At 38.1% G+C, this 23273-nt stretch overlaps 2 protein-coding genes across 6 annotated transcripts in view; one reads left to right on the top strand and one right to left on the bottom strand.

Moving 5' to 3' along the window:
* CAVIN1 (caveolae associated protein 1) overlaps nucleotides 1-15255 on the bottom strand; it is a 29807-nt gene extending 14552 nt beyond the window's left edge. Inside the window, exon 1 of the mRNA XM_063300729.1 lies at nucleotides 14145-15255. Coding sequence (XP_063156799.1) covers nucleotides 14145-14564 — 420 coding nt within the window. The 5' untranslated portion in view covers nucleotides 14565-15255. The remainder of the gene's footprint in view (nucleotides 1-14144) is intronic.
* Nucleotides 15256-20599: 5344 nt separating this feature from the next.
* Nucleotides 20600-23273, top strand: part of ATP6V0A1 (ATPase H+ transporting V0 subunit a1) — a 53093-nt gene continuing 50419 nt past the window's right edge. For all 5 annotated transcript variants that reach the window (XM_063300728.1, XM_063300727.1, XM_063300726.1 and 2 more), the window contains exons 1-2: nucleotides 20600-20760; nucleotides 22815-22893. In XM_063300728.1, the coding sequence (XP_063156798.1) occupies nucleotides 20644-20760; nucleotides 22815-22893 (196 nt within the window). In that variant the 5' untranslated portion in view covers nucleotides 20600-20643. The remainder of the gene's footprint in view (nucleotides 20761-22814; nucleotides 22894-23273) is intronic.

Genomic DNA, 23273 nt, shown 5'->3' with positions numbered 1-23273 from the left:
AATGTTTATGGGAACTGAGGGATGCCCTGTGAGTTCATGTTACATCTGTCTGTGTTCACAAATGGTCCTTTAAAGGCAATAATATGATACTCAACTGTCCTGTGGCATTCTGGGAAAATGACCTTACTTTCAGTGAGGTGAAACACAATTATACTCCATATTACTACTGAAAAGCAAGAGACTTGTTCTCCAAAAGGTGCAGGAAAGAAAACTGTATTTAAAATAGATACAATATGCTTCCATTCATATGGAAAGTTAATCTTGCTATGTGCTAAAAAAAATCCTCACTATGCAGAGCTGGGAGAGGTACCATCTTAAGAAACAGAAACATTTTTTGGAGAGATAATTTCATCACTTTATTCTTTTATCTGTGGGTTGCCCTGGGAGTTTGTGCAAAAGAAATCTACAAATTCTCTAAACATTATTATCTTAGGAAGAAGGAAAGAAAAGAAGAGGAAGCAGAGGAAGCAAGATTGCTTGTTTTATTCTTGTTTTTTTAATCCAAAAAAAGTGGATGAAGCAACAAAAACTGGGTTCAACATTAGTTCCTGATTGGTTAAACTAAATTTTAGATTGAAGAGTCTTCAAACAGGAAAAATTTCATCACCAGTAACATATCTGTTTATTAGCTTAGTCAAAACAGTAAAATCGTTTGGAATTTGCAAGGACAGAGTAGGAAAGGTTTCTTAAACATGCATCTAGAAGCTCTGGAGCCTGGTATGAAGTTTATTCTTGGCCATAGCAAAATATTTCATTCCAAATTCTCCCTTCTCTCCCTGGCTGTCTTGCTTGCTCACTGGGTGCAGGGAGAGATTAAGGAAGGAATCTGAAGCACATGGGCCAGGAAGGGGCCTTCCAAGCCCAACCAGAAAAATAAAATAATCTGTCTGCGTTCCTCTATCAGCAAGGGTGTGGCTGGTCAGCTAGAATTCCAAGCTTGGGGAGGCACATACTGGTACAGTATAAGATAGATGCAAATTTCATTTTGTAGCAGCAAATGTAGCTTTAGCCAGCGAAGTCTTCAGTTTACTAAAATGACCTGTCCTGAAACAGTATACATCGGATCATTCATTCTTTTACCTCATTGAATGGGGAGTACATCAGTTCAATACAGGGCTCTCAGTCTTTAAAAGTTTTGTATCAAGTAGAATACCACAGAGAGCCATCAATTTCCACATCACTAAGGTCTCCATACTGGGAAGAGCATTACTTTTTATTTATTTTTATTTTATTATTCAAATTTAATTTTTGAAACTCTATCAATCATAAAGCTGGTAAAGTCATAGTGGTACCACTCTGCTGAGGATAACTTGCTTTGTGTCTCTATTCAAGCCAATTCCAGCCAGGGCCCTCCTTGCACTGAAGGTTGCATTTGCCCAGCCTGGTTTGTTTAACCATATTTTATTGAATAAACTAGTACTGTCTGGCTTCACATACTTTGCAATGCCATAAATCAAAATTTACAATGTATAATGTCTGAATTTACATAATATGCTCAACTACAATTACACAAACCACATTATGACCTAGCATTTAACTGGGCTCATTCGACATGCTAAGTTAAGAATGTTTAATCAGTAACAGTGTCTGGATATCATGACAAAACATGGTTTATCATAGTAAAAATAGCTAGACTTATTGCCATCACAGTAGTCATGTTGAGTGGGGTATCAACTTTAAATAAAAACATCTTTAGCATCAGCAGCTCCATTTAAGTTATCCAGAAACTTAGTTATAGGCTAAAGTAGTTTACTTACCCAGAAAGTTCTATTTGGCAAAAAAGAAAAAAGAAAACCCTGGAACAATAGAAGCAATTCTATAGAAAAAGATGAGATGTTGTAATATATTTATATGTGCTCCATGGCAAAGTCTGGAGGTCCACAAGAGCTTGCGCAGAAGAACTACTTGGTGGATTATTATTATTGCTGTCATTTTTATTCTAACATTAACATTATGCATGGCATTATGCAACAACCTAAGCAAAAGGTCATAGTGTTCTGGATCATGTTAAGTCTTAAATCATGGTTTACAGAGCACCATGATTAGGTTTGCACATCATATCAAGATCAAACTAGAAAATCTATACAACTTTGGTTCCCACATCACAGTAAGCTTTGAAGTGGTTTATTTAATTTGCTTTGGTATACAGTGCAAAGGGACGCAGTGGCGCTGCGGGTTAAACTGCTGAGCTGCTGAGCTTGCCGATTGGAAGGTCGGCAGTTCGAATCTGCGTGACGGGGTGAGCTCCCGTTGCTAGTCCCAGCTCCTGCCAACCTAGCAGTTCGAAAACATGCAAATGTGAGTAGATTAATAGGTACCGCTTCGGCGTTCTGTGTAGTCATGTTGGCCACATGACCACGGAGGAAGGGTCTACGGACAAACGCCGGCTCTTCAGCTTTGAAACGGAGATGAGCACCGCCCCCTAGAGTCGGACACGACTGGACTTAATGTCAAGGGAAACCTTTACCTTTACCTTATACAGTGCAAACCTAGAGATTATGATTTATCAACTACAGCATAAGGCTTAGCAAACAGTATGAAAACACTCATGAGTTGATAAACAAACCATGGATTAGTTCAATGTACTGAACTTAGCTATGTGGTAATTACCAAGACACATGAGATAATGACAAGAACTTGGGGCAAAATCATTAAAAACAATTAAGATCTGACAATTGTACAAGATTTTGAGTATTTTTTATTCATTATTTGATGGCCTGAAAAGGTTGCCTGGTTTAGCATGATGTAATAACTTTTACTCTGCTTTGTTCAATAAACCATAACTAACACTGTACAAATCCTGGCCACAGAGTATGTCAATGATGATATTCTTTCAGAGACAAGACATTCCTGGAATACCTAAACCAGTGTGGGTATGAGTGTGTGTGTATGTGTGGTGTGTGTGCATAAGGAACCCTTCCAGAGACGTCCTTCATATAAAATATTGTTTTGTGAATGGAACAGCTCTTAAAAGAAGAAAAAAGTAATTAAACATTCTATCATGCTGGGAAATGAATATACATTTCTCATACTAAAGATATCATATATACTCATGTATAAGCCCATCTGTGGATAAGCCAACCTTTGAATTTTTAACCAAAATACTGTGAAAAATGTGCCACCTACAGATAATTTTTTCTATTGTACACTGCCAAGAATCATGCTCTGTGAGGTGGGTGCCTATATAAATATGATAGATAGTAGATAGATAGTTATGCTGACCCTCAATATGTTCATATGTTTCAATTTTCAGAACTGCTTTATCTGTGGATAATCCACAGATTATCCATTTTTCATGGTATTTTGGTTAAAAATTTGAGAGTCTGCTTATCTGTGGATGGGCTTACACGTGAATATACACAGCATATATGGGCACTTTAAAAAAGTATCCCATCCACAGACAAGCCAAACCCAATTTTTGGGTGCATTTTGGCACCTAAAATTCTAGGCTTATTTGCAAGTATATACAGTGTATCACAATCCCCTAAAAACCATCCTGACTTTTTCAAAAATCTGTGATTTATTCTATTTAAGCTTGGATGTATTTGAAGGTGATGATGTCCAAGCAGCATCTAGAATGAATCTATGAGGGGAATCTTTATTTGATCCTGTCCTCTGCTATAGATTCCCTGTAAAAGTTGGCATAGCCTCTCATCTACAGTTTCCAAGCTCAAGTTGAGCAAATGATGTTTTATATGCAAGCTGCAGTAGGAAAAGCCATTGTGACTCATGGTCTTTCACTCATTTTCCTTTCATGATTTGTTGGAGACAATAGAGGGGTTTCAATTTTGGTTTAAAGAAGGAGAAAGAAAGAAAAATAACATTCCGGGAGACAAAGCAGTGTGGTAATGATTGGATTTAATGCATCACACTAAACCATTACATGTTTTAATTGATTTTGGCTTAGCATGTTGTGTGATTCTAACCAATGTGGCTTATTCCATAAATCATGACTAACCCAAAACATAGTTCTATATTTTATTTATTTATTTCAATGATTTCTATGGTTGGCCATCCAGTGACCCAACTAGACTCTCTTGCCACAGTGTTGGCTTACAGGTAGAGGTAGCTCATCTGCACAGCCATCCAGCAGGCTATCTAATTCATCCAAAAAACAAATCAGAATGGTGTTAGGAAAAAAAAGGTATGCTAAATGAGAAAATGTCTCTCTGTCAGATTATTTAGGTCTTTATTCCTACCAACTACACCCAAATTAGAGAAATTTATTTCTGTTTATCTGACCTCTTCCATGCTTGGCGCTCTCTTCGTTGAAACAAAACTTTGCCAAGAAGTGACCTATGTCAGGACAGGATTGTTTGCATGACAGCTAAGAAAATCCAAAGCAAAGTTCCAGAGCTTAGTGGCTTGATGTGATGCAACATTCATTCCATAGGTCTTTACAATATTTGCTTGGAAACAAATATCAGGCAGATCCTGAGGCATGTATGAAATAGCAAGACATCAATGCCGCTAGATCTTCTGAGGCACTGTCCCAAGATGGCTAAAGCCATGATTGCCACAGTCACCCTGTCAAGTCCAAGCTCCTTGTGACAATAAGTAAGCTCACTAGGACACTAATAAAATATGAATGACGGCTGGAACTCAAAGAAATAAATATTCAGCAGTGGAGGTTCAGGTAAATGAGGAGGGGACAATAATTCTGTAGGGGCTTAGTAAATTAATAGAATGGGGTAGCTCTATTATTATCATTAGTATTCAATTTGAAAGTCATGGAAGGGTAGCAAAGTGGTAGTGATTTAATTTTTTAATTATTGTTTGTATGAAAGTGATGTGTAGCATTGTCTATATGTTCCAAAATATGACCAGCCCAAGACAATTTGCTTGTCTGAAGCATATTAGTAAATGACAATCTTTCTGTAGCCAAGCCAGGGTGCCCAGAGTTAGTTGGGCATAATAGGCAGAAAAACGTTATCCACATTTCTTTCCTTTCTGGGCAGTAAAAACACAATGAATTATTAAATAAGGAACAATTTGCTGGCCTTTTGACACATGCAAAATTTGTTGCCAGGAACCTTGGCCCTGCTTAGAGATGGTGGGAGTTAGTTAGGTCCAAAATGTTCAGAGAATATAAGATTGGAGAAAACTATACTATGAAATGCACAACATATTAACAAGATACATAAGGCAAAGTTACACTCAAATTTCAGTGGGAAGGGGAAGATCCTAATCCCTCTACTTTGTTGACCCTCTCCTCAGTCTTTCTAGATGGTATGAGGACCCATGATATTAGGTTTTTGATTGGGGTCAAGGCCAGGGTTGTAGTCTCATCAAATTGCATCATGGACTGAATGGGCACAGAATAATAGATTTCTGGAGCAGACTGCTATCTTTTAGTCCTCCCCCTCTAGAGCAACTAGCAAACATAGCAAAAAGGTGCAACAATAGCTAAAGCAACTGGACCGACCCAAAACTGCTTTACAAGCAGAAGGGCAGGGCTACAGACTTCAGTGAGGCAGCCAGCAGCTATAATGGAGGGACAGAGCTTTCAGAGGCTGAGAAGAAAGGGCTCAGTTTGGTCCGCAGATGGCTTGGCCTTCTCTGACTCAAAGCTGCTGCCTCCCTTTTCATTCTGTGCCAGCTGATGCCATGGCACTTTTTCTGCTAAAAGGCCAGAAGGCAAACTCTCTCCAGAAAGGTCATAAGGTTCGCTGTCTTCTGAAAGGTCAAGGGGCACACTCTCCGGTGAAGTTTCACTGGGCGCACCATGGATCGTCTCGGGCTACAGTGAGGAAAATGAGTATCAGTGGGTGGCATTGATGGAGCCAAAGGTTTCTCTATAAGCGCAGCCACTAGACACAGGCCAAGTCAATACAATGGCATAAGGATGTTGTGCAAGCAAAGGCACCTACAGCAATTTGGCAATAATTCCCCGCAAAGTGGTAGCCTTTCCCTGCTCTTACATGTGTTAGGCATTTGTGGCCTATAAGAAAACAATAGAAGCTCCACTCTTTTATCTGCCTGGAAACCACTGCTGCTCATCCCATGTGAGCAGGAAAGGTGCACAGAATTTGTGATGGTTCAAGTGAATTATGTCCATGATTTGTACACTGCTAGGAGACAGGTAATTCCACTCTACTTTTAGGTGTTCCAAATCAAAGACTGCATCACCCATCATCATAATTTATGTAAAGATGTCAATTTGAATTACTTAGCTATTTAATTTAATTTATTTTATATACCAGTGGTTCTCAATATGGGCCAAGTCATATTTTCAGGCATGCTGTGTGTGTGTGTGTGTGTGTGTGTCACAGAGCTAAATGAGGCTCAGTAGAGGGCCATGAGCAAAAACAGGTTGAGAATCCCTGTTATATACCATCTGACTTGCAAAGACTCCTGACGGTTTACAACAGGCCTGCCAACTCATAGAGGGGAAAGGATCACAATGATCAATTAAAAATAATCATAGGCCACAAAGGAATCAGTTATTTGGTGGAGCAGTGTAGGGACAGCAATTGAGCCGTGTGTTTTTCAGGGTGGTGGCAGTGGCGGCAACGTTTGGCAGCAGTGGATTTATTGAGTTTTCAAAAATGTTGTGCAGGCCTGGTTTACAATATAACTCTGTTAGCTGTCCAGATGCTAAATCCTGATGAGTAACTGCAAGGGACCTGCTCTTTCCTCTTTTTATTATTTTTTATTGTTAACATGGACTTGGACTGTTTAGTCCTTCATACTGTTCAGAAAACTGATTGGATATGATGAAAATTGTATCCAATACATCTAGAAAGCAACATAAAATGTTACATATTTTATCTGCCTGGTCAAGAAGTCTGTATAATATTGAGTAAATCAGAACAGTTTGTTCCATCAATGTCTGGCACCTGATGGAAGCTTTTATGTCTGAAAACTGTATTACTCAAGAGAGTCCACTTCTTCCATGAAAAGCAGAACTTCTTAAAGGGAAAGGATCCTAGCACTTTCCATCTTCTCTGTGGACTTTTTTCTGGGCTCACTGATGGTAGTGATGGGCAACCTGGAGGATGGGTCTCTGTGGTGGAGTGGTTCACTGAAGGTTAAGGCTCCCTGAGGTCTCCCCCTGGAGTGGTAATATCAAGAGACTCCAAATAGCTCCAGCCTCAGCAGGATGTGTAAAACCAGGTCTTCCCCACCCCCCGTCAACAGTCTAATTATAGATGAAATTATAAATTAAGACCAAAGGTTTTACTTATTAATGGCATCTTCTAAACTTATATCTTAAAAAATCACTCAGAATTCCCTGTGAAAAAAGTTATTTTCAAAATATAATCCTCTTAACTTTTAATATAAACAGGCCAACTGTCTTATTTCAAAGTTTCTTCCTTCCTGAAGCTGTCCTTAACCAGAGACAGCCTGCAGAAGAGGGATTGAGAACATGCACCAACATCCACCCTATTTGCTTTAAAGTGCTGTCTAAATATCCAGAGACTTTTCATTCTAAATGTTTAACTTGCTTTTCCTTCCTGAACATGAAACAAAATCAACAAAAGAAAAGTCTGCTGCTTTGGACTTTGTTCTGTCTTGTAGAAAGATGTCAGGTTGAGAATTAACTCCAGAATGCTGCACAGTGAATATAGGCAGAGTTCATTTGTTTTTGTAACAAAGGATTTTTTTTAAAAAAAAGAAATAGTATTTGGACCTTATTTTTCTAAATATTTTTAAGGCTTTCCCAAATGATTATTTTTAAGATTGGTGATTTTCTTCCATTCTGTCTCATCTCTCCATCTCACATACATAATACAATTATAGGCATGAGACAACCTTATTGTAATAAATTCTTACTATCCCACTATGGTATTATAGGAATAAAGGAAAATAATGTGTGATTAATAATACAGAAATTAATGTAAAAACAGTAGAGATCTAATTCATCTACTTTTTTTCAAAGCCTTATTGGAATATGCTGAGACACACCTAATTCCAAGCCCTGGGACTGAAAATCAATTTTATCTGGCAACATGTGCAAAAAGAGTTGAAAATGTAAACAACTTTAAGATATTACACTGCTGTTGCTTCGGAACAGACATTATTTGTCTATGCCTCTCCAATGCCTGCGAAATCTATATGTCTGTTCAGGAAAAAAAAAGATTATAGAACTTTATAGTATGATTCTTGTATCAAGACCAGCTGAAGACATTTGTCTGTTTGAGTAAAGGCCTTTTCAAGCAGGCTTTTTAGAATATATGTTTTTAAATTATGTGATTACTCTATTATTTAAATGTAATTTTGTAAGCCATCTAGAGCTGTTGGGATCAGATGACATATAAATTAAACAAATAATATGACCACATTCCGTCTATTCCATAAAAAACATATAGACTGTAAAGGCCACCTGAAATGCACTATATTTGAAGAACGGGGCAAAGACCTGTGTACATGAAACCCAATTTACAGTGCTGGGTGAGTGCATAAAAGGTAAATGGCACCATAGTTTATTTACATGGTTTGTGATACCAAGTCTTTTCACAGTCAACACCAAACCATGGTGTGGGACCAATTCCATTTTTTCTAAGTAGGAGATACAATTTCCTCCAACTTTGCTGCATTCAGTTTTGTGGGGACAAGTACTGTTGGTCACTGGTTTTTTTATGATTTCGACAGCACCAGTGTAATAAATGGCATTCTATAAACCAAGAGACAAGTCCTTACGCCAAAGAGCCTATACTCCAACACAAGCTGCTGCCTGTGTTTTATTCCTTCTTCCAACCTTATCTTATGCTGAGCACTGATGGGAAAAGGTGCTTCCTTTAGTTCATCTCCCATGCTAAGAGCTAATTAATCACTGTGGAGCTCAGTCTACTGCAACAATGCAAACTACATTCCAACAAGGCTACTTTTCCAGCCCTGGTTGCTTTAAAATAATAGCACGAGAAGCAGCAACTTATTAATAAACCACCAGTTTATTTTACTCTGATGAGACACAACAGAGAAATAACATCATGCAATTTTTTTAGGAGCTAAGGAAAGGATTAACCTTGAAAATATTTTTCAAGAAGCCAATGATTTTTGTGAGATGCCGCACAGAACTAAATTCTCTAAGCATCTCTTGGGAAACTGCAGCTTCAAGGCCATGAATGATACTGAAAATAGACAGAAGAGAACAATCCCACAGCTGCCTCCCAAGGGAAGACACGGCCATGGCCTTATAGGGCCTTGTGTAGCTTTAAATGGGTTTTTTTTTTATGCTGAAGGGAGAAATCTATTTGCCAAAATCTGCCTATAGAATCCAAGGAGATTCAACTGTTCTTCATACAAACAGGCTGCTGTGCTACAGTAAATTCATGTTAATCTTTATGACCATGCACTCACATACCAAAAGGACTTCTTGTGATTTGGGCTTAATCAAAATGGCTAAGGCTAACCACATTGGCTTTGAGTATCAGTACTTGGGGAATCCAAGGAGGTGGGGTGATAGTCCTACACTGCTTTCCTGCCTAGGGGCTTCCTTTAGGCAGTGGAATTACCCTGATCCAACACAGCTCTTAGGTTCTTATGGATTCTTTTATACTTCTGTTTCTTATACCTGTAAGAAAATTAGTGTTGGCTTCTCTTGTAGGATGACTAGATGGGTAAAAATATTGGCACATATAAAGGACTGAGATTGCAGAGTATAGCACAATAGCAGCAATATGTAGATTCACTGCACAGCATAAAACAGGGCATACGGAAGGCCCCAGTGTTTTGTGCATCTAACCATTTTTGTTGTCCTGGAAAAGAGGGAAATGTGCTAGATGCTTTTGATAATAGTTCCCAGCTGAACTAGTGGCAATGGAGATGAATGGCAACTCTGGTAATCAAAAGAATGGACCCCTCTGGAAATCCATTGCAGAAACAAGTAATTCCCATTACTGTCTATATTTAGTCTTTATTTTATAGAATTTTTTTTGCCTATTTTTCAAAATAATGTCAGTGAGATATTTCTAAATTCATGTGCAAAACTAAAATCTGGCTGGACCATGAACACAATTAATGAGTCCCAACACTGCTTTGAAAAATGCTAAGAGATTTGTCCATGCATATCAAGGATGAATGGAAATTAAGGAGAAACAAGAAATGCTGTACAGAACTATGCAAACAAAAAATTATTAATTCATCCTGAAAAGTGCTACAAGTACTTGGAAAATTTGGAGCATCACAGGACTGCCCCCTGCCACCAAAGAAAAGAAACAAGCATCATTCCCAGGCTGTAATAATAGAGGTACTCATAAACTGTAATCACACAACACGATTAACTTAGCATTAATCCAATAGCCTAAATTTGCACCAAATGCTAAGCTGGGGCTATGAAATCTGGGCTGCATAAAATTAATATAATTACTAAATGACAATAAAGAGACAGAAAATTTTCTCTGCTGCCATCAATTGGCTGTCCAGATTTTTGCAGCTCAGGTTTGGTAGCTATATTAAGCCACAAAAACTGTAAGCAAAGTTAAACTTAGCATGTTGTACAAATGCAGATGTTAGGTTAATAACTGACTTGGTTGAACACGCTGGAGGAACACAGCAATAAAATCATTTCCAGAATAACTGCCACACCCTTATACAATTTTCACAAAGAAGTGATGCACACATTAAATGTTAAATGCACATTCTCATATATTTCAATGCATACTTGAAAGCGAAGATTATGAAACTCAGGCAAATTGTTATTTGCAAAGCAAATGCTTGTATCATGGCTCTTCAGTGAGCCATAATGAACAAAGCTTCTTCAAAACATTACTGAGTGGCAAACCTAGTTGGCTATTGTATAATGTGTGTAAAGAAGAGGGAATCTGAGAGGGAAAACTGAAATATGAAAAATATAATTACTCAAACTCCTTCTTCTGCACATCCATTAAAAGTGTAGTTGTCCTGACCACTTTTGCATCAAACCATCCTACTCTTAAGTATTTCTTAATAGATGTCCAGATCCACTGTTATGATTGACTTCAGAAAATGTTGCACAGGTAGTCCTCGTTTAGCAACTGCCTCATAGAGTGACCATTCACAGTTACAATGGTGATGAAAAAGTAACTTTGCAAGCAATCCTTGCATTTATGACCTTTGCAGGTCTGTAAAACAAAGGAATGCCGAAGTTAGATTGTAAGCACAGTCGCAGTTTCACTTAGCGACCACTTCACTTAATAACTGAGTTGCCAGTTCCAAATGTGGTCGCTCAACCAGGACTACCTGCATAGGCAAGTTCTGATGCTTTCTGCCCTAAATAAATAAAATACATATGACTGCAATCATGCCAAGAGAAGAGAATAAGTTTTTTTTAAAAAAGAACCTAGAATTCCTACATTTCAGTCTTCAGTGGAGGTGGAATAGGACTTGCCCTCCAAAAGTGATTTATTTTGCAAATACCAGGCCCCACTTAAGCCCCTTGAGCTCCTGTGTTATTTGTTTGAAGCAATAACAGAAGTACATTCTAGGATATTCACAGGGTTACACCCATGGAAACAACTGCTTTAATAACTTCAAAAAAAAATTGCTGCCTCTGATATGGCCGATAGTAATATTTCTTCCAAGATCAAAGCATCAACCCTGTTTTGCCACAAATCCACCTCAGCCCCACCAATGCACACATTATTAATACCCCCTTAAATGTTCAAATCACGTTATAGGCTGCAAACTCTTTTGGCCCAGAAAATTTTTAGAGTGGTACTAGCCCTATAGCTACAGTTCAGAGATGTTAGAACGTTAGCAGCATGGCCTAATCCTCAGCCCAAATAGCAATTGCTGCCAGAGCTATTCTGAAACAAAACACATTGTGCCAGGCAAAGTGAGAAGCATTCAAAGTAACAGCATAGGCGGAGGTTGATATTTTAAAAAATCCCCTTTTGAAAGCAAATCTATCTTTCTTCCTTTGTATAGAGAGAAAAGTTGTGTTGCAAAAAGGCAAAGTTCTAGAAAATATCAATCAGCACCTTTTCCCATCACCCATATAGTCAGTTGTGATTCTTGTGCTACGGTGAATGTATGTGGCAAAGTTAATTCCGTTGTTATCTATAGCCTGCCTGCTCTCTATTCACTCAGAAATACTTATAGTTTAATCATTGGTTCTACTATCTTTTGTAGCATACAAGTCATCATTCTACTCTCATTCACTCTTGTAACAACCCTACTTTATTTTCTTCATTGTAACAAATAAAGCATGCAGGATTGGGAACAGTAATGGCCATTTTACAGAGAAGAAAATTGTGGATTTGCCTAAGACTATTTAAGAGTAAGCCTAAAAGCAGTGAGAGAATTTGAACCCAAGACTCCCAAGATTTGCACATGGTTCTCCATAGTATTTACTATCAGGAACTGTTCCTCAGTGATAATTGGATTTCTTCCTTGAATACTTCGGATGAGGGTGTATTGAAAACCAAGGAGAAGAGGAATCCAGTACTTGCATGATCTGAGGCATTCCCCACTGTTTCTGCCATTTAGTACACACTAAGAAAATATACGTCGCAAAAGCGGCGTCCCCCCAAAGGGTCAGACGTGACTGGGTGCTTGCACAGGGGACCTTTCACCTTTCACTCACCAAGGAAGTATAAGGATGATACCACTTGCAGGCCCATTTACTCAGAAATAAGTGCTACTGAATCAAATGGAATCTCTGCACAAATAAGTACACAAAATACTACACTCTTAAATCTTGATTAGATGCTAGATTAAATTTTATAAGCATTTCATATATGGAACTTTTTAAATAACCCACCTAAGAATGTCTCCATATTGAGGTTATCATTTCTATTAGACTCATATTTCAGATGCAAGGCTGAACATTAATTGCTTTAATGTCAGTCTCTTAAGGATGTATTATGATTTAAGAACTTGTAGTCTAACTTCTAGTAGACCCACTATCAGATTCATTAACATAATAAGTGTGCTATGCCTATTTCGATATCCCAAGCAAAGAAACAAATCCATTCTACAAAACTTGGAAACTTAAGTTCTACAGTATGATATCCATTCAAAATCAGGCTGTTGATTCACCTTCTGTAACAATCCAAGATAATTTTGTCATAATCTTAGGGGAGGCAAACATTAATACTTAGGAAAGCAATAATGATACAGACTGACTTTTAAATCATCTTTTTATTCCTTCTTCCTTTTACTTTCTCTATTTTTTAACCAGTGAGCCCAGAAACTTGATTTTGGTGACTTCCAATTAAGAATATCTGTGTTGGATGATGTTCATGTAAATATACTGGAGTATTCCCGCCTTTGAGGCATGATATAATTGAGAATGCTCAAGACATGAATCAGTGGGTTATATTGGTCAGCTACTTGCTGGATTCCTCAAAGAGACATAACTTGATCTCCCTGCACGTTGAGGTAGTAAAAATGCAACTATATTTTGCACATTTTCAGCCTTAAGTAGAAAAGAAGCTCAGCTGAATTTTTTTTAACTTTGTCCCAATAGTATGACTTAACCTATCTCATGATGCCCTGTTTTTCTTTACACGGACTACAAAAGCTCAGACCACCACCGAAGGGAAGACTGGCTTGGAACTACATATTTTTGTTTGTTTGTTATTAACAGATCTAAAGGCTGCCCAGGAAACGAAGGGGAGAGAGAGAGACTACAAAGCAGAACAAAGCTGCTTCTCACCAAAGTGGCAAAGAATTCTAGGACCTAAAGACAGGGACAAAATAATATTACATCAGCAAATGTAATAGAACCTTGAGGAGCTTGTTACCATCCTCAAAAAGCACAACTTATACTCTATTCTCTGCAACACAACTTCTCTGCAACGTAACAATGAAAGCATACAGATTTCTTTCCCAAATTATGTTAATATGCATGTTTGAGAAGCTTAAAAAACATTTCCAGTTCTGTAACTTTTAATGAGACAGGCTGGTTCCCTTCTGTCTTATGAAACAACTAAATGTCTCCCTGTCTGGTTTCCACCAAATTCCTCCATGGTTTGAACTGGTGTGCAGGCCAATTTTGGAATGTTAGCAAAATCTTGGGCAATTGAATATAACATTCAGTTCTTTCTGTCTCCAAGATTTCAGAGATGGCACAAATTTTGAAGGTCTTATACATGGAGTTTGGTAATATGGGAGCCTTGGAAAGCCCCATACAGAAAGGAAAGAGGCAACAACCTGCTTTGGTACCTTTAAAGGCCAACTGTAAAGACTTAAACAGATGAGATTAAACAGCAGCTTACCTGGTAGATCATGACTTTAAAGTTCCTACGCTTCAGCAATTCAGTCTCATTGGATTCTAACTTCTTGATTTGTCCAGCTTGCTTCTCCAGATTCTGTCGGACAGTTTTCACATTGACACTGACCTTACGGACTTTCTCCAACATCTTGTTGACCGTATTGCTTGTGGTGGTGTGGGCTTTGCTGAGCTTAGCCAATTCCCCTTGGATGCTGGCCACTACACCATCCATTTCTTGCTGTCTCTCTTCCAATTGAGTCTGGGTCAGCTGAATCTGATCCACAGCCCCGATAATCTTGTCCAAAAGGGTAAGCACCATAACACCATTGATCTGGTCAGATCTGATGGGTTCCTCAGCAGCTGGCTCCTCCGAAGCCTCAGATGCAGTTGGCTGCTCGACAATATGAAGGGTGGTGTCTGCCATGGCCACTTAAACGTTCTGACTAGGAAAGTCTGGAGAAGCTTGACACTGTAGTGACAAGAGAGAGAAGGGGAGGCTGAAACTGAGATCTTTCAGTTCCGGGAGGCCAGCCAGAAGCCAAGAGCTCAGCGTGTGGATGTATGCTTCAATTGAAATGGTACAACTCTTGCAAAGCTGTCAGGGGAAACTGTCCTGCAAATTTTTCCAGGCTCTGAGGCCATTGGTTGACTCCACCTCAACTGAGGGAAAGGACGCTCTTGCCAAATGCCTTGTGGACCCACCCCTTTTTTTTCTGAAATGATTAAAATAGTTGGAGAGGAGGCAACAGCTTTAGCATGTGAGCACAGGCAGAGTTTGATCATTCGCTCACTCCCTCACAGAGGAATGCAAAAATGTAAACTCTAACTGCCTCTGCTGTTTACTAGATGGTGGGAGGGCAAGGATTTCTAGCAAGATTTCTTGGGAATCTAGAGGGAGGAGGGGAACAAATATTCTGTACAAAACTAAAAACGGAAAAACCACCTACTCTGTGAATATCAGTGAATATATAACGGTGGCTAAATGGAAACAGCTGCACGGAAGAGTACAGCTGGGATAACCCAGAAAAGTCTGGGTTGAGCCAGGCCAGCTTAAAGTTTTGTATTTCCTTTTAAAGGCATTGAGTGACAGTTTAGGACATACACAGATTGGATCACTCAGCAAACACAACTGGCTGTACAACTGAATTCAGCTGCACCACAGAGATGTGCAAAAAACAGAATGCATATTCAGCTCCAATGTACTTCAGAAACATGAAACAAGGCACAGAATTAAATCTTGGACTGGTAACTTGTCACAAACAAATCTGAGGATGATTCTGCATGCTTTCCAATGTGGTCAAATGTTGTGGATCTCATGAGAAAGCTGTTAACTTCTGTTTAATTCAAGTGGAAGTGGTATGAATGGAAGTTAACTCCATTCATTATAATGATAATGAATGCTTAAATTTCTGTTCTAATGGAATGTGCTGGCAAGGCTTCTGGGATGGGGCAGTTAGATCAAGGCTACAAAACTCCAAACACTTGATGGCAACAAAAATATACCATCTTCTTTGCTGCCATCCTGTGTTTGCTTAGATTTTTGCAGTGCTGATCTGGTAACCCTACTGCAAGAACCAACTCATGCCTAAATTTTAATAGCCCTTCAAAACTATTTATGCTTAATCAGAATCATGATACAATCATTATTCAAAATGAAACTGAGATAAACATCTCAGAATACAAAGGAAAGGTCTTGTCTTTGGTGGCCTATTTTCATTATTTAGATTATTGAGAGTAAGAATGTACTCCAAATGATTGTATTGAGTAGAATTCTATGAATTCTACGAATTCTACCGCTTCTGTGCTCTGGAAGAATTCCACAATAAATTCTTCCAATTCCAATTTAAAAATTACAGACACTGATCTCAGCATTATATCCAAAAAAACCCAAGACAGAAGGAAAAGTGGATGGGGGGGGGAAAAACAAACATTTCAGTTTGGATGGAATACATGGTTCAAAACCAGCCCTTAAAGAAAAAGGAGAGCCAATCTTCTCCCAAACAGCTGTAAAGCAGCTGGAAGCCACTGGCTTTACAAAACAAGGGCTTACTCTTCTAGCTGGAATTTGCTGCTTCCTATTCTTGCCCGTATAGGCAATACTGAGGTCCTAGTTTATACTACCATTACCCTAATGAGAAAATTCTGTGGCTCTAACAGTGCAAATGAAACTGATGGGCTCTACACAGGAAAAGGATGGCTTCAGTACAGCAGGTAAAAGCAGCCTGGAGTAGAAATAATGTACTTAGCCTGAATGCAATCAAGGAATTGTTAATGACATTCCTTTTGAACACAGTAAATGGCCTTATAGTGAATCAAATGATTGGTCCATTTAACAATATTATCTAATTCTGATGCCATGTTTTTTGTCACATATAAAAGAACAAATGAATATTTGGTAGAGATTATTGGTGTACAGCACATCATTTTTATTACTCAAATCAGACCTCCACAACGCAATGCCTTGCAGATGTGCAATACTTCAATTTCCATAAACCCCAGCCAGGATGGGAAAGTTAAGCTGCTTTGGCTTGTAAAAATAAAGAAATAAGGTCTGAATTACTAGCATGGTGTCTGGGAGACAAGTACATACACATAACTGCACATGATTCAGTTGCCAAAACTATGTCAGACATCTTCATTATTTATTCATACATGTCCTACATACATACCCATCAAGCAATTCCCTTTCAAGGTAAGCAGTATCATGAGAACACATAAAAAGGTGTAAGAAATAATATCCTAAAGAAATTAATGTCTTGAGAGAAAAGGAAACCTATCTAAAACTAGTTCACACCAACACTGTACCACTCTGTACCTTTGTCCTTGCAACCCATCCTTGCTTCATAGACATCCTTCCATTTTTTGAACTACTGTACTTTTATCTTTTTCAGAATCTCATCAACTTTATCCAACCAAGCCAACTGTATTCACACAGAACAAGCTTATTCACATTATCATACACGCTAAAGTAACAAATGTACAATAGAATACACAATCCATGCCATTCTTTACGCATCTTATTCTTATTAAGGGATGCAGCTATAGGAAGCAGTAAAATGTGCATTCTTGGATTTAAGGAATCCGACTTACAGGTTTGTAAATAAATCATTGTCGCAACATTTAGTAAAATAGCTATTTAACTGATTAATCACTTCAATCCCTCAATGGTCAGGTAAAAAAGTGAAGAGGAATGATTTATCTAGCATATTTATATAGCTGCCCAATACAGACATACCAATACCACTCTAGGTGGCATACATTATTAAAACAAAACTTCAAAAGAAAAATAACACACACCAGTAAAGCAAACAGAATTATCTTAGAAACCTTACAAAAGAGACTGCTTCTTCAAAGGAGGAACACACAGAAAAAAAAATCACGTGTTGCTTTTTTTTTCCAATAGAAATTGTATGCATACATAAATGTGAGTACTAAATATTGGGTAACAGTATTCTATTGCTCTTGTGTATCCTATTTTCTAAACTGCTCTAGAATATTTGTGTATATAAAGCAATACAAAAATATATTAAATAGAAATAAATAATAAACCAGCCTTCTCCAACTGCTGCCCTGTAGATACTTTGGACTAGAATTGGGGTCCAAAAGATCTGCAGGGCATCATGTTGAAAAAGGCTGACCAGATCCAGGTCTCTCCGAGAAAGGGAGGTTTGGGGATGAACCCCGTTTTCTGAATCAAATCCTTTTTCCATCCCAGTCGAGAGAGAAAGAACACCGTAACTCCCAACAGATAACATAACTTTCCGTGCAGTAACGCCACGGAAAAATCAGGCCGCCAACCGCCTTCGCACACAGACAACAACATGGCGCCCCGCCCAACAGCCGGCGAAGGGATCCAAGCAGCAGAACGCGGGACCAGGCCTGTTTCTCAGCCATCCGGACGTGGGAGTTACGTCCTTACGTGGTGACGTCACTGGCGGAAGCTGAGACGGCAGCTCCGGGGTTGGGGCTGTGAGTCGTTCGGCGGAAGGTAGGTGGGCGCTTGAAGGTCCTTTGGGAGGAGGTTCTCTTTCTCGGGAAGGGCTCGGGGGCGTTACGGGACGCCCTGCATTATGGGGGAGCAGTGGGCTTTCGTGGGGTCAGGGGTCTGGTCGCGGGAAAAATGGGTTGTGTGAAGGTGCTGCTGATGCTGGCGTTCTTGCAGCTTATTGTTTAGGTTTGTTGCCCTCTTAATCCGTGTTTTTGGTTAAAAAGGAGGGAAAAAGAGAGGTGTGATTTATTGTCTGGGAAGCTGGTTCGATTCTGAGGGGGCAGGATTTTCCTTGCAATCGAGCCTGGGTTATCTTTGAAAGGAGGGTAGTCTTCGTCAGCATTTTTGAGAGGGCAGGCATTTTGAGGGGAAGGTTATTTTACATTGCTCTAATAATTGGGGTTTTACTGATTTATTTCTTATGGTCAGGGGATATCGGGGATTGTGGTTGGATGGTAGAAGGAAGGCTGTTGGTGATGGAGGAATATTTGATAGCTTTTCCTTCCACTTCTTCACTATAATTGTGAAGAATATATGTCAGGTGTGGGTGGACAGTAGCTCCTGTGACTGTGCGGGTTAATAGCAGCTTTCTGTCGTTGATTTAGGTAGATGGTGGGGCAGGGTCTGAAATGCAGGTGAATTGAAAAGAAATATTAATTCTGGGATAGGATTGAGTGACTGTCTCTCAGAAATGATTGTTCCCTCCTCCCCCCATTAGTTGATTATGCTAAGCAGAGGTGATAATTATCTGTGGGATTTGGAGAAGGTTTTGGTTATGGAGGAGAGGATAATAGATGAGTAAAAAATGATTCATTCACTGAAGAAGGGTTATCAGATCTAGGCTGCAAAAATTTGGATGGCCATAAGACAGCAACAAAGAGTCTGTCTGTTTTTTTGTGCCATCTAGTGGTAATTTGGAATTTTGTTAACCTATAATCTGGTATCTCCAACTTTAGGGTCTTTGGCTATTTATTACCCTGATTTTTATTCTAACTGGTAGGTCTTTCTGGTTCTTGTTAATACTATATATTCACTAGGTATTTTTCAATCATGATGATAATAGTGTGCCTTTTAAATTTTCTCTTTAAGAGTGGATAACAACTTTCCATGTATTTTTGTTCAGGGTCTCTTATTCTCAGTGTTTGTTAGCATGCAACATAATGAGCAAGAGGCTGGGAAATGAGTATGTGGTTTTGTGACTCTTGGTTTCCAGTTAACATTGAGTGGTAGCTTCCATGTATCATCTTTAATGCAAAATATTTTATAGTGATGTGCTGTTAGGCATACATTAAAACTTATTGTGCATCCTAGTTGTCTAAAAAGAGGAAGTACGAATGCTTTGAAAGCTGTTTGGGTTCTACAGGTTCTCAAGTGGATAATATAATTCTGTTTATTAACATGCTTAATGTATGTAGGAAGTATGGTAAGGCATTCTTCGAAGTGTTTTGCATCAGCAATTAGTAAGTGATGCTTTCTAGATAGAGAAAAATGCATTTTTGTTGATAGGAATTCAAACATTTCATGGCTCTGCTTAGGCTTATCTCTTTTTGCCGTAGCATTTTTATGCTGTAAGTGTATAATTAGTACCCCATTCTCCATTTTATGACCTTTATTGGAGATGCCACAATACCAACCATTCTTGGCTTCCATGGGTCTCTGATCTATGATATCTGGAAGCTGTCTGTTCTTTAATGAAAATTGAATTTGGAGTTCTTGTGCAACAGGTGAATCTGCTGCAATGTGATATGGTGAAAAAAATCCTTCACTGAAATAGCTGTCAGCTATAAGGTGCTACAGGCTATCTGGAACAGTAGCCTGCAGATATTGTTTGATGTCATGAGATGGGCTGATGTTTGAAGTTTTAAACTCAAGGTTGAATGATGAATTTCAGAAGCAATTGAGTTCTCTACAGATGAACTGCCTAAGTTGGGCTTGTTTGAATGGCGTATAAGATGCATTAACGGAACATAGAAGTCACTGGAATTTAATAGCAATGTTATGCTGCAGCCTAAGACTTGAAATAATTACAGGTATCTAGCTATCTACAAATTCAAAACTATTGTGTGGAATAGCACACTAAGATCAGGCATGGCAGTCTTTTGGAAGTTGTTGGTCATATTCGATATTGAGGCTAGCCTGAGAGCATGTCAGAAAATTACTGCCACAGTGGACATGGCCAGATACAAAACAGCCGTTTAATAGATGGTAAACTAGTGAGATTGAAGTTGCTCACTGCTATCCCCTCTGGCCTTCCAGTTCTCTGTTACCCCAATTAATTAGCATGGAGCCAACCATTTTTATTTTGTAAGAATGCCATGATAATTTTTCACCAAAAACATAACAGAAGTTATACTTTTCTACCCCTACTTCAAGATTAATTTGAAAAATTTCACAGTCCTGCAAATTAATTAAGATGTATCGGCCCCAGGAAGGATTTATGCAAACTCACCTTTATGGCTTTTTTTCTTAAGGCACATGAAGACTCTGACCCTAGTTTGACTGGCCTTTTTTCACCATGGGGGAGCTCTTCCGAAGTGAAGAAATGACCCTTGCACAACTTTTTCTTCAGTCTGAAGCAGCTTACTGCTGTGTCAGTGAATTGGGAGAACTCGGGAAGGTCCAGTTTCGAGATGTATGTATTTGTTTCAGTTCATTAATACAATTACCGTGTTCTAAAAACATGATTTTGGGCTCAGAATGTTTGTTTCCTCCAAGAGCATTAACATGAGATCTTTCAACTATCTGCTAAGTATGTGATGGTTCCAGCCTATGACTGGTAGTAGCTATACTTGATAAGGCTCATATAGTTTTTTTTCCAAGTAATTGTATTAAAGATTATAATTGCAATAATACAAACTAATACAAACTAAAAGAAAAAGAGAAAAAGAGAAAAAAAAGTAAAAGGTGCAAAGAGAAAAGAAAAAAACATAAAAAATAGAAAGAAAAAGAAAAGCAATATATAAAGAAGTGACTTCCAACTTTCATCACAAGTATAAACAATTTTTATAGTAATTTTATTAAAGATTACAATTTACAACAATAAAAAATAATACAAACCAAAAATAATAAAAAGAAAAAATAGAAGGTGCAGAAAAGAAAAAAAATAGGAAGAAAAATAAAAAAGAAAGAAAATATAAGAATATAGTAAAGAAAAAGAAAAGAAATATATAAAGAAGTGACTTCTCCCTTCATCAGAACAAGTATAAACAACTTTAGTGACTTATCACCTTCTCTTAAAATACAACAAATGATCATTTCTTCCCATATCCCATCTCTTATCTATAAACAAATCCTTAAAGCTGCATCATTCAATTCTGGTCAGCAAAAGTCCATTAAGGGTTACCAGAGATAACAAGGTATCTATTTTAACCTTAATCAGATAAATCAACTTTATATTCCTTCCTTTTATTTCTAACAATCTTGATCTCTAGTCCCTTCAAATAATGTCCTAGAACTGGATTTCTTTTCATTTTTTCTTTCTCATGAGATTCTTCAAAGCTTTAACAAGCCTCTTTTGTAAATTCTGGTGTGTCATTAGACATGACTAAATGGGAATCTTTACCATTTTTTACTTTGTAAATCCAATATAGGAAAATTATCCAGGTTTGTTATGTGTATATCCCTTTTAATTATTGAGACATCAGCTGGCTTCTTTTGTATGTCCAGTGTAACATCTTTTTCCATGTCATTTTTGTAGCCTGTCATTTTAAAATCCCCTTTCAAATCAGTCTCAATCATGTCGGGTAACACTTGTTCCTCTTCCATATCATCTTTTAATCACAGTCTATCTAGAGGTAGACACTCCTAAAATTAACTTCTGAGTCCATTGTTCAAAAATATCCTTTAATATGTCCAGTGTTAAAATATTTTGCTTCATTCTATATTGGTAAGTCGAGTTTGAATGTTCTTCTTTAACTGTGATCTTTAGTTCCTTCTAGTGTCCAATTTTTAAAGTCTTACTATTTTTTTTAAGAATTCAAAACAAAAGCATTTTCTCATGGGGAGGATTATTTATAATTAATTCCAAAATCTTATTTCAAATTTATCTGGACCCCTAGTCCATTTGTAATTTTCTAAAATCAAAGCTTTAATCAGCATTTCAGAAAAAACTTTTAAGTCCTTAAACTTGAATTTAAAACTCCTTTTGCTAAGGGTTGAAGGAAACTCACCTGGTGCTATAAAGCTTCAAAGGTTTTATAGCACCAAAGGTTCCTAATAGCCAAAAAGCAGTTAACAAGTAATGTCTGTAAGTGATTAGAAAAGAAAGTATGCAAACTCAGTGTCCTTTTAAAGGTGCCAACCGCAGTTTGAGCAAGATGGCTATTCCCTCATCTCCCAGAACTTTAAACCCCACTGGAAACCATTGTCTTGTGGTCTCCTCGTGGGGAGCAATTGTCTGGAGCACTTGTCAAGTCCTCTCCTTATCTGGAGAGGGATTACGAAGAGCCGATTTACTCACCCACTCTTCATTCTGCCGCAGTCATCAGCATTTTGTGGAGCTGTCTTCAGTCTGCCATTTCTTCCTCCGGAAGTCCAAGGCTCGTGTTGTTCAAATAGTTTCTGAAATTTCTTTTCCAAAAGGATGAGCTATTGGTAGGTATGAGCTTGGAGGCAGATAGTTACAGTCTCTTTGTGTTTCTACATATACCAGTGTATGTCATTGTAATTACATGCATTTATTAACAGCTAAACCCTGATGTGAATGTGTTCCAACGTAAATTTGTTAACGAAGTCCGAAGATGTGAAGAGATGGACAGGAAGCTCAGTATGTCATTGTTTTCTTTTACTTGTACTCTTATATAGATTTATAGGACTAAATTAGCTTGGGTGTCATTAATTCACTCCCAGTTTTCTGTGTCAGTATTATAGAACAAGTTGCATGTTTTGTTTCTAAAACTACAGCAAAACCATATAATGTAAAACAGGATTGGAAGGCTGACGGTAAGTAAAATATTTATAAGAAAAAAGATCTGATTTTTAGTGACCTTTTATGTGAAGTTTTATATATACAGGATAAATTCATACTTTGTGCCAATTCTGATTTTTGAATAAAGGTGGTCCTCACTTAACAACCACTCATTCAGTGACCATTCTAACTTACAGCAGTGCTGAACAAGTGGTACTTATGATAGGTCCTCATACTTA

The sequence above is a fragment of the Candoia aspera genome, chromosome 4, assembly GCF_035149785.1.
Source record: "Candoia aspera isolate rCanAsp1 chromosome 4, rCanAsp1.hap2, whole genome shotgun sequence".
Lineage (NCBI taxonomy): Eukaryota > Metazoa > Chordata > Lepidosauria > Squamata > Boidae > Candoia > Candoia aspera.
This window is presented reverse-complemented; position numbering and strand designations above follow the sequence as displayed.